The sequence below is a fragment of the Brienomyrus brachyistius genome, unplaced genomic scaffold (genome assembly GCF_023856365.1).
Source record: "Brienomyrus brachyistius isolate T26 unplaced genomic scaffold, BBRACH_0.4 scaffold58, whole genome shotgun sequence".
In the NCBI taxonomy this organism is placed as follows: domain Eukaryota; kingdom Metazoa; phylum Chordata; class Actinopteri; order Osteoglossiformes; family Mormyridae; genus Brienomyrus; species Brienomyrus brachyistius.
Window position 1 is genome coordinate 48,821 of NW_026042333.1, and position 12,712 is coordinate 61,532.

The following is a 12,712-nucleotide window of genomic DNA, read 5'->3' on the forward strand; positions in this document are numbered from 1 at the left end:
CTATGGGCTCATCATGCAGCACTATAATCAGACTGAGTCACCACTGTCTCCATTGTTGGAGTCCCCCCCAGGAATAGAATAAACATCGCCATCACTACGACGAAAACCATTTACACAGACCCTGAAGGTGCTATCGGTCAGCTGCTACATGAGATCAAAGTGTCTAAGAAACAGACTATAGTGAGGTCTGTTGAAAGGGGAGGGAAGTGTTAAATATTAACTAATGATTTACAACACCACATTTAGACATTTAGAAGCCTGTAGTTAATGATGAACAGATCATTCGCATATTGTTAATAAGATATTTATAAGCATGTAGTTAAGGGTTCACTAATCATTTGTAAAAACCTTAAACATTTATAAATGATTTAAAGGGTAAATGATCATAAACACATCATTCCTAAATGATTACTAATCCTGTAGTCAATGATGAAGAAATCATTTACAAATTCTTAAGACATTTATTAATTTATGTGAAACATTTGCATGTGATGAATTGCTGATGTTTTAGATTTGGGTTTTTAAATGACTCGTATAATAAATTGTTACCCTGAAGTGTTTTCCACCAATGACGCCATAGCCCACTAGGCTCCGCCCAGTGTACCAATAAATTTGTGACCCGTGCTGACAAAATGAGTCGGAATGCGCACAGACTAATTATGAGTCAAAAATGTTAATTTTCGTCAAAATTGAGTCCATTAAGTCATCACCTATCGATCCCAATAATCAAAATAGCAAATAAATACATTGAACCATCATAATTTAAATGTTTTGTATGGGCTTTGTCTTCAGAAATTAGTCCTTTATCTTAAATTTTCTTGTTTTTCTCCACTCACTCGCTGCATGACTGGGAATCTCCCCACTGATTGTTTGGTTTCACCGTGAAGCGAGACTCGCTTGCTTTCTAAAAATTTGCATAGAATTTCCAATGACATCACTCTGAACCAATAGAACTCGATTTTATAAAGCCCTGTTGATGTAAACAACTTCTAACGGATGTAACTCGGTCATATTTTGTCCGATTCCAAAAAAACCATGTATTAATTTGAAGGTTTTAAAAAGGAGAATCTAATAATAACTACAACTGCATGTATAATTTTAACCACAAAAATATTTGTTGATGCATTATGGGAAAATTATGGGAGTTAAGGTCTGTTAAACTTGGCTTAAAAACTGAAATAAATAAACAAACACAGATTTCAAAGTACCTTTTCTTGAAAATGGTTCAGTGAATGTTAAGCAAATTGTGTATTGGTAATAGCTTGGGACCTTGCCTTTTAGAGGGTATAAGGCTTGTTCATACACTATGGGAAAATTCTGGGATGTGTCCTGTCAAACTTGGCTCATATAAGCAAATTCACGTAGAACCATAGTTTTCGAAGTGCAATCACTAGAAAATGGTACAATTGACTAAATTTTGTCTGGAAATTGCTTAGAACTTTAACGCTCAGATAGTATATAACTTGTTTTTTGCATTATGGGAAAAGAAGAACATTTTATTTTAGTGCATCCTGCACTTCATAGATATGACAGTAAATCTTGAGCCATTTTCTATGCGCGATCGCTTAGAGTATTATTTCCCATTTGATATCGTAATGTTACGTAAAGCGCGCGTGATTTGACCGTAGTCGTTAAGATGTAACTACTTGTATGCATAAATTAGGATATATAACAACAACTGCACTGTAACCCTGAAATGAGAATTGCCACAGTATTATATATTCATGAACTAAGGTGCGGCCACCATTACCTGTGCGACTATATAAAATGCTCCTATACTTTCATTTTCGCATTTGTCTGTAAAACTGCAGCTTTCGAGGGTCGTTTGGAAAAGGTGAGCTTGTTAAAGAAATTGACTTATACACCGTATAAACTGTAGGCTAGTAAACCCCATAACTCGTTAATTTTGTCATTCTGTAATTTTTTTCTAATTTTTTAAGCTCTCTTCTGGAACTGTCAGTGATGTTCTCTAATCATTTTATATCTAAGGAACTTATGTAGATGTGCAGAAGGATTTCAAAATCTGTATTAATAATGGCAGTAATTCTAGCAATTGTATATTAATATTGTTAAATTCCAGATGTACTTATATTTTACCTTTAACCTCCGTTACCCGTGTGACTATATCCAATGCTTTTGAACTTTTACTTCCACAACTGTTTGTAAAAACTGCGGCGGTCGAATGTGGTTTGGAGAAGCCGAGTTTTTTTATACAAATATTTGCATATTTCAGTACCGTGCAAAATGTAAGAAATCCAATATAACTAGTTCGTTTAGTGGTTTTGTGTCCAGCTGATCCATGTTTTGTTGAAACGTCTTTGGCTGGAATTGGTCTTTACGCTTGTTCACCGACCGCGACATTCCTGGGGAATTCATAAAGATTTTGAAATCTTTCTACAAATCTGTATTAATATATTAACTCTTTCTAGCAATTTTTCATTGTAAAGTAGGAAAACAGACGTTGCAATTACGCCATTACCCCGGAGCCCTGTTATAATTCACGCAAATCAGTTTATTTTAAAAGATCAGATACAATATAGAAGAATCTATTTGACTGTAGTTTTACTTTTAAGCGATGTAATTGTTTTATGTTTATATTAGGCTATAGCACAGCATTTTAAGTCAACAACTGTACGGTAACCCTGAAATGACAATTGCTGCAATATTAAATATTCATGAACAGTTGTGTGGCTACCATTACCTGTGCGACTATATAAAATGTTTTGAACTGGAAAAGGTGAATTTCTTAAACAAATAGACCTATATACCGTGCAAATTGTAGCTAGTAAACCCCATATTTCGTATTCTTTTTTTTTTTTTTTTTTTGAGGCGTTTTTTTGGCGGAACTGTTTGATTCAGTTGTTGAATCACGTTATACCCACGGAACTCATTTAGAATAGTGATGTGTCGGTCGCGAACGAAACGGCTCTCGGAGCCGGCTCCTGCCTGTGAGCCGGAGTCAGAGCCGCTTTTTTAGTTCTATTTTTTTTTTCAAGCTGCACGGATTGGTCAACCACACGATGCGCGTCTGCTCTGAGCAGGACGGGGAGCGCGGTGATGCAGGGTGCGTTCGACTTGGGCTTTAAGTTTTATAGGCCATAAGGTGAACCTAGAAAAAGTGTCTAGAAATCACTTTTCGTTCCCACGTCTGGGCACTACGTTTTTAATGAATTTCTGGATAGACAACAGTCTTATGGCTTCTATGTTAAAAGTTCTCCACAAGAAATACTGCAGTTTTTGTCAGGATGCAAAAATGTGTATAATTAGGATTTACAAAAAACGAAAATCTCATGCTGCTAGTTTGGCCTGTAACTTTATTAATACGCATTTAATCAAAACGAAATATATGTCAAATCCACATTTATACATGTAGCTACATATCTGAGACAAGTATTGGTGCATTAATAAACTCAATTTTGAAGGAAGACCATGAAATAATGCAATTTGTTTTTTATAACGCACTTCAACTTCACCGATTGGCACCAAATAAAACTGAAGAACAAATTGAAACTTAAACATTTTTGTTATGTTTTATTCATCAAAATGTTCAGTAGGCACTTAGGAATCACACAAAATTAAAGATAAAAACAGTTTTTGGTCCAAGTTGGCTAAAATGACTTGAAATGCTGGACTGCTGCACTAATTTTTCAATAACGACAAATATTAAACATTTTACAGCAGCTTCATTACAGCTCAAATCCAAGTAACCTGTGACACAGATCACCTTTACTCATCACTACTATCCTTATCACTTTTATCAGAACCATCTTCACATGTAGCTCTTTCCTGTGTTTCCTGGAAAACATTTGTACAATTGAGACAGCGGCATAAATCTGTACAGGACAGATTTGCAGACATACAGGAACATCTTCCAGTCTCACATTTGCTTGCAACTGCAGTGGACAACCTGCAAGACACTATCAGGGGCTGGATTTCTAGTCATCCACGTCACTGTTAACTCCCCATCCTCGAGGTGCCATCCATTGCCAACAGGTGAAGGGGCACACATTTTACCTTTCAGAGAATGTCTCATTATGGCTGCTTGGTAGTTTGCCCTTTTGCAGTGTTGGTACAAAGCATCACTTGTCGGAGGCATGGATCGTTCTGGCAAAGCTGATGATGCCATGCAGAATGCTTTGTATCGTGCATCGTTCAGACTTTTAGCACATGATTGGCCATATAGGTGACAGACATATTTGCAAAGCACTTCAAAGGTAGACTGGTCCAAATTAAAACTGCTACCCAGATTTATAAATGCAGTCAGGTATTCCTCTTTCTCGCAAGCAACAGAAAATGACTTTTTTTCCCCCTTGCCATAAAAGGCACTTGTAGAGTCACAGCCTGAGAAGGTATGGATCCAAATAAGTGCCAAACATACACTGTTGCCGAGAGCTGATGACACCTTACATAAGTCAATGATCCTCGTTTTGTTGCCAACCCTAGTGAAAAAATACAATCTGCATGGTGAATCTGGCTGCAGACTTAATGCAATCACTGCCACATCAGTATCAGGGCTCTTGATGACTACAGTTTGGTGTTCCTGTGCAGCATGTTTTGCATGAAAAAAACAACCTGGTGTCACATTCCTCATGATCACATGTCAGATTTTCAACAGCACTGACAGTTTGTAAACCCTCTGTTACAGCCATGCAGTGACACAGGTCTCCATGTGTTATGTATAAATGTAAGTCCTTACCTAAAATGGTAAGATCAGCGTCTCGCCACATTACATAGAAGAATTCTGCCAGTGCTTCTTTGTTTGTCCCATCCGACAGAAACTTCTTCCATTGTGTTGGTGTCTTTTGATCCCGCCCATAAATTTTTACCTGTTGTGTGCCACCAACAGCTCTGCGTGATCGTTCTACATTTTTAATACTAATTTCTGGATACTTGTCTATCACAAAATCTATCCGTGTACAGTTGTGTTTGAGAGCAAGCTTGACTAAGTACTGTAGAATAGTGTCAGCAAGCTCCCCGAAGGTACTTGGTATGGACTGAATGGCTTGAATGACTGCCATGCCATCAAAAAGTATAGCTCCATTTACTGGTACTCTGTCAACTAAACAGTCTCCACCTTTGGTTTCCAGAACATCCATGAGAGCTGATTTGTTTGTTTTTGCAAGAGAACCATCAGCACTTGATAAAGGATATGACACAGTTCCCAAGGAGTAGGAGAGAATTTCCCTCAAGTCTATCTTTCTTCTTTGACCTATGACGAGCAGTCTGGAGAAAAGCTTCTTGTCTGCACGTAGAATTACTTCCTTGCCTGCTGCAGATTTCTTCTTTGTCTTGGCTTGATCACTGAATGTCTTTAGTTTTAGTTTTTTGATGGGGGCAAATATGTCAACTGATGGTGATAGCAGTCTTTGGTCCATAAATTCCTGAACAGCATTTTCCCCCTTTTCTGAAGCTGTGAGCAAATCCATCATAATTTCTTTAGCTGCAACTATTCCAGAGCTAAGACACACAATGCCATCTTGGTGTGAGTCAAAAGGATTCAGCATGGAATCTAGTAGACTTTGTCAAGAACCTGGTGTACTGTCTGTAACAGGACTTGTGATGTCGTACTTCCAGAGACACACGGTCTTTGTCTTTAATATGCACAAGAATGCTAGTGTCTTCCTTCATCTCAGCTGCTTTGAGCAACTGGCCTGTAATAAATATGTATTTAAAAAAAACATAACAGTTCTCACTGTTCATGCATATGTGTATGCAAAAACTGACTGCACTATAAACATTATAATGTACATGTAATGTAAATATTGATGTATTTGAAAGTTAGTTATGGTTCTCAGCATATGGCATATAACTTTAAGTTCAAACGTGTGCTTTATACCTGCCGACAGTGTCTCCGCTTGTGAAAGATTGTCCTTCTGGCGTTTGCCTGCCACAGTGATGTACTTGTCCGTTTTCTTGCAAATTATGCACAAAGCAGGAAGTACAGGACCCGAACAAGCTATCGGCAGTCCGGTACTGGACCTAAGTTTTTTTGTTGGGCAATACGTTGACGAAATACTATTTCCCGATGACACAGACTGGTCTGTGTTATGATCATCACCAGCTTCAGGGCGCCGTGAAACTCGTTTCTCGGCCGCATCCAAGCGCTTTTTGTCAATAAAACGCCGGTAGCAAGTGGAGTGAAACCCTGCGTCTTCGGGCACACGGTCAAACTCGATTTCTAGACAATGTTTGTATGTTTCTGCTATTTTCTGACTCTCACCCAGCAAGTCAAGCCACCGTTTGATGCAGTTTCTAAATGTATCCCACCGTGTGCGTGTAAAATCCTTCGTTTCTTCTTTTTTTATGGACGTGAGATGCATATAGCATTGTTTATAAACCCTTTTACTGACTTTTGGTGGAGGTCTGACAATAATTTTATCCTCTTCGCTACTCGATAGTGACAACAAGGGCGTTGCCATCTTGGACCATGTTTACATGTCGTTCCGACGTTATGCCATCTCATTGGTCTAGCGGCAAGCACGTGACGCAAAGCCGCATCTCTCACCTTTAAAAAATGATTACGCGAGGATGGGACTATTACCAACTTTATACACTTGTAAAAAAATAACTGCTGGATTACAGATGGAGAACTTTTATTTTTTCATTCTATACCAATTGATCCTTTTATTGGAATAAAAAGAATGTAGTGCCCCATATATGGGAACGGAATGAAACGAAAAGCTGCTTCACCTTACGGCCTATTATGTCGCCTTGCTCTCGTGAGGTTTTTGTACCATGTGACATGGTCACAGGTGGTGATGTTTTGTCGGACAAAAACAATGTAACCGTGATGCATTGCGTCGGGACCAGAATGCATTGCTTTAAGCCAGCGCTGCAAACGGCTGCGTGAAGTCGAACGCACCCATAGACAAATACAGCAATCGCAGGCACAGAGAAAGAAACAGGAAGGAGACGCGCACGACAAAATGAGTGACTGCAGGAAACGGAGTGAAATTTGGATACATTTCAATTACATTGATAATACAAAGGAATGTAGAGTGTGCAAGGTTAAAATCTCATATCGAACAGGGTCTACAAATAACCTGCACTGGCACCTGAGAACTGTACATCCATCAGTGCAGTGGGAAGAAAAAAGGCAAGCAAGTGAACCTGCTACTAATGAAAGTCACAGTTTGTCTACTGCAACTGTTGAAAGTGCCAGTTTGTCAATGTCTACACCATCATCCAGTACAGCACCACAACCACCTAGACCTACAACCTAGAGCTCTATGAGACAGTTTGTGCAAAAAGCTATGACTCAAGTAAAACAGAAAACAACTGATGAGGAATTGGCTAAAATGATTGCACGTGATTTCCAACCATAGTCATTCATTTCACTAATAATTTTACATTATTTTTCTTAAAATATATATTAAGCACCAAATAAAATCTGAAGAGCCACTTGGGAGCCGAAAGAGCCGGCTCTTTTAAAAGAGCCGGAATTCCCATCACTAATTTAGAAGGATTTTGGAATCTTTAATATGAGACCTTATTACAGTAATTATACAACTAGTAAATCCCAAACGTACTTAAATTTTACATTTTACTTCCGTGATCTGTGTGGTTATATAAAATGCATTTGAAATTCTTTCACTTTCATAATCGTCTATAAAAATGGAGGCGGTCGAAGGTATAGTTTGGACAAAGTGAGTTTGTCCAGCAAATATATGTAAGCTACATCTCAATAGCGTGCAAAATGTAACACACCCCAATAACTGGTTAATTTATTGGTTTCGTGAGAAGTCCTACTAAACAAAGTTTTTTGACACGCATTTGGCTGGAACAGTTTCCAGCAATTTAAAGATCCGGGGCTATAGGTGAAGTTTACCTGGGGTTGATTTTTTCAAGGAACATTGGCATCGGGGCGTAAATATTCGGCTTGGGGTTCATGGGGAACTCATGTACAGTAAATGTGCAGACGGATTTCAGCATCCGTATTCATATAATAACTTATAGGCCCTATTCTAGAAATTAGTTAACTATTAAATATCAACCATATTTATATTTTTCTTTGTAAATAAGCAAAACTGACGTCGTGGAACTCCATTACCCCAGAGCGCAATTATAATGAACACAAATCAGTTTATTTTAATATACAATATATAAAAACAGAATAGTCCATTTGACCTGCCTTTTACTTTAAGCCAACTCCAAAGACACTGTAAAAGATACTGCGTGTTGTAACCACAGTAATCTGCGTGACTATCAGAAAGATCTCTTCATTCCTACAGTCAGTTTCATAATAGCCTGTAAAACTGCAGCTTTCCCGTTCGGTTGGGAAAAACGAGTTTAACAACATATTTCTTGAACAGTGTGGGTCACGGAGCCATGCTGCTTATTAATGAGACTGAGATAATTCTGGTTTCAACCACAAGGTGGCCTTTATTGCACCCGGGTCAGTCGTACTCACAACGCACTCATACTGCCCACCGTGCCCGTTGATGCACACACTCCTAACACGTACGGTGGGCGCACACACACACACACACACACATACACACACCGATTAATATTTAACACTATACTTGACATTGCAATGCATGCGGCCATGGAGAACTATTTACAAGCCTAGCATCAGTCCAACCTGCTGCGCTGCCTGCCGGTACCTCAGCGCTACACTACACTTCATCTCTGGGGTTAACTGTCCCAGAACCTCCACAGAGTCCCTGAAACGCAGGGTTCTCTGCCATTTTGTCTAGCTCACAAGGTGGTGAAGTTGGGGCGAATGCTGCATACCCCCCTTGAAGCTGTGTGCACAACTGGGCAGCCTCTGGGGAGTCATTCACTGTTAAAACCTCCATCACCTTCCAGAAAAGGCCTTGGAGGGTGAAGAACGTCCCAGCCAGAGACTTAGCGGCAGGCAGCTGAGCCTCCAGCTTCCTCTAGGGGGCAGCGGCAGCAAAGCGACCTCCGGGGATACTCAGAGGTGGCTTCGGATGATCACACGAGGGGGAGTGGTACACAAGAGGATCGTACGATCAGGTCATAACACAGAGGTTAGTAATAGTAAGCAATCACTCACTGCACCTCCACACCCGCGCACTGCACTCATTCAGTGCTAAATGATAAGCAATCACACTGACACGGGTGCCACGTATTTGTGCTTCACTAAGCAGAGCAATTGTGGTTTATTGAGCGTGTGTGTCCATGAGAGAACTTGCTGGTTAACATTGTGAGACTGTAAAATATTTTTTTGACCATCTGTTTCAACTTCGCACTGTCATACTTATTTTGTTTCTGACAGGTGTTGCAGGATATTCAGTTCCCCCATGTTCTCTCGTCGAGTGCTGATTAGAAATCATGACGTCATCCGCTACTTTATATTTAGACGGTTTCTAACTAGACCCAGTTATCGCGATTACAGCGAAGGATGTAACAGGATTGTAACAGGCACCATATGAGCAACATCACTAAATATACAAAACGGAAACACAAGGTGGTCGGATGCCAAACTGAAAGGTGACTTACGGCGGGGGAGTTATACAAACTAAGAACATGTGAGGATCGGACAGGGGACACACAAGATACGGGCAAACATACACACCACGATCGAGAAGGCAACTTTAGCCATAACAACAACACAAGGGCTATTTACAATTACACAGACACAGGGTTATATACACGAGCGCTTGCGAGACATGCCGGGATTTGCAGATCTCACCAAAGTACATGCCATGCGTGACAATAATTGTGATATTGCTTAATCTAATTATAACTTCATTGTAGCAACTTACTTACATTTATCAGCTACTGCTGACAACAAAGTCTTTGTGAGCATTCAGACATAATCCAGGACATTGTGATGCATGGTTTTCTATGTTAACACACAGATACAGAAATCAGTTTTACATACATCAAAAATACATTTGTGCATGTATTTGAAGAGGGAACATTGTTACCTTAAGCCTAAAACATTGGTTCACCCTGCTAAAACAGACACACAGTGACTCTGGACCTCAGTACAAAAAAACGTAGTTTATTCACAAGTCATTTATTTATCTGAATGGCTTTCTGCCATCTCACATACTTCTCTGACCAAATATGAGAGGGTAACATTTCCTGAAATGCAGGATATTTCGTGCTGCCATGTTGATACGTGCCACCGTAATGCACACAGGCGGTTGTGTGGTTCGACCGAACACCGGCAAATATTAAATTTGGCAATACAATGTGGAACGTTGTTCTTTATTGAGCAGTACAGTTTGAATTATTCAAGTAGTCACATTTGCATTACATGAAATAATATTTCATAATAATGAACAATGAGAATCACAATGGTATTATGAAATACAATTTAAAGATTATAGGATGTATCTATTAACCCTTCATGTTCACAGAGGCCCCAGCAGGAATCAACTGGTCTGGATCAGCACAAAAATGGACAAGGAGAGAGGAAATAGAGGAGCTGCTTCTGAAATGCGCCCCCCTGTGGGGTGTAACAGAAAGAGCGCTGAGAGGTAACAGTGTTACAGCCCACTAGCATGCATGTCTCTCTGGGTCTATAGTCAGGCCACAACATAAAAGTAAACTGGGCTCCTAGCTAGGGCTGGTCAGTGGGCAGCACTTTAATATGTGTAGCTTCATAAAAAGACCTCGCCATCTTCTGTCTTCACCGTCTTCTTCCACAATCAGTCAGTTCTTTTATACTAGAGCTGAGCAACAGACCATCTCTCCAATACAAAATGGCCACATAACAAAACTAAACAAACAAAAACATATATAAACAGGTAAAAAGGAACATCAGTCAAGTCTAGTTGTGGAGGTTTTTAACGGTGATGCTAAAAGTTTCATATAATATCTAGATTTTAGATGAGATGATTTCCTTAAAAGCTGACTGTAAATAAGTTTGTTTACATCAAGAGCTTCACAGCATATCTGTCACGGGACGCTCGCGACCGCTGGGTGAGCGTGCAGGCAAACGAGTGAGCAGGAACAGGCAAGCAGGCAAAGTATGGGTAAACGGGGGTTTAATAGGGAAATACGGGACACGGACCATTAGACAGCGACTAACATCAATGACAGACAAAGGACTCAGGTAAGACATGGACTGAAATACACAGGACTGATTGAAAATAATCAGACACAGCTGAGTACGATCGGGAAAGAACACGTGGGTAAGCAGGGGGCGTGGCACACATGAGGAGGCGACGAGCAGGTCATGACAATATCAAAGTACATGAAGGCAGAGCAGAAGGCTAAACAGCAGTGTGATGTCGTCCCCATTGTATGAATTATATTTATACCATGAGGGTTTGTTTCCTCTCGCTGCCCACAGTGTCCTGATGAAGAGAGCAGACTCCCCTGTACCCAGCTGTGATTCCCTGAGGAGTGACGAATCAATGGAGCAACCAAGCATATTCAGTGAGGGACCTTTTCCTACTGATCAAAGGTAAATGTGGATTTAAACAAACACTGTTAGTGACATTCAGACTCTCAGTCAAATGGCACAGAGACACATACAAGCTATGAGGAAAAAACATATTTATAATGAATGCACCAATTTTTACCTTTAACAGATTCCATCACCTTGAGCATTTAAACAAAAGTTTTGTCTGTATTCTATATAAATAACATCTGAGGTAAATGGATGAGGATTACTGTAAAACCTGACTTTCTGCGAGCTGGAATTGGAAGTTATTTAATTGCAAAGTGGATTTTAAATTTCAGTCCTCAGCACAGAGCTGGAAATTAACTGGTTTGCCTGTTTCCCTCTGCATGTCCATTAAAGAATGACTCGACAATAGATTGTCGCTTCGTGAGACGGATGTTTCTGTTTTGATAACAAATAATTTCACTCTCATGAATTCATTAGATCAGACTCAGACGAAGGCTTCAGTTTAACATGTTTAATCGAACTGTGTGGCTTAAACAATAAACTACTATCATCAGACAAAAAAGAGAAAGACTATTGGTGTCTTTGCCAAATGTGACGTTTAAATACTTGCTGATTCAGATCATAATTAATGTGACACTGCAGTGGTTCTCATCCCCTGAGTATAAAATAAGATGATTTGTTGATCCCAGGGTTAAATTCTCTTGCGTTCAGTAGCAAAGTGCACAGATACAAACATACAATGTAAAACAAAGACAACCTGCAAAGACAGCAGATATAGTGCAAGTGAGTAAACATTTCTAGAAGTAAACAAAATTTCTGTAGGATAATAAGTTTAAGATGTACACAGTACATAATGGAAAAATCCTGAAAATACAATATTGTTCAATAAATAAATAATATATAGAAATGTATGTTATTTATATAATTAAGAACAGAGAGCAGCTTTTACCACATTAAAAATGGGACGTTAAGGCTGGCTGTGGGGGCTGCACATCGACAGCAGGCATTGTGGTGTCTAACGGCAGCAGGCAGGAAAGATCCCCAGTAGCTTCTTAGCTCACGGTGGGGGAATGAGCCGGTGGCTGAAAGTGCTCCAAGATAGCGCCCCCTGGAGCCTCGGCTGGGTTATGGACCGGGCCAGTGGGGCCAGTGCCCTGGGGCCTCAGGACATTAGTGGCTGTGAGTCGGAACATTTATAGTGCAAGCCATGAAATGCCCCCCCTGTGGGGTGTAAGAGAAAGAGCCCTGAGAGGTAACAGTGTTACAGCCCACTAACATGCATGTCTCTCTGGGTCTATAGTCAGGCCATAACATAAAAGTAAACTGGGCTCCTAGCTAGGGCTGGTCAGTGGGCAGCACTTTAATATGTGTAGCTTC

At 39.9% G+C, this 12,712-nt stretch overlaps 1 protein-coding gene across 8 annotated transcripts in view; it reads left to right on the plus strand.

Moving 5' to 3' along the window:
- The first annotated feature begins 1,738 nt into the window (after nucleotides 1-1,738).
- LOC125724886 (NACHT, LRR and PYD domains-containing protein 12-like) overlaps nucleotides 1,739-12,712 on the plus strand; it is a 110,573-nt gene continuing 99,599 nt past the window's right edge. For 2 of the 8 annotated variants that reach the window (XM_049001316.1, XM_049001320.1), the window contains exons 1-2: nucleotides 1,739-1,834; nucleotides 10,338-10,457. In XM_049001316.1, the coding sequence (XP_048857273.1) occupies nucleotides 10,378-10,457 (80 nt within the window). In that variant the 5' untranslated portion in view covers nucleotides 1,739-1,834; nucleotides 10,338-10,377. Of the gene's footprint in view, nucleotides 1,835-8,699; nucleotides 8,997-9,244; nucleotides 9,460-10,337; nucleotides 10,458-11,275; nucleotides 11,390-12,712 lie in introns of all 8 variants that reach the window. The other 6 variants (XM_049001314.1, XM_049001319.1, XM_049001311.1 and 3 more) reach the window with 5 other exon arrangements.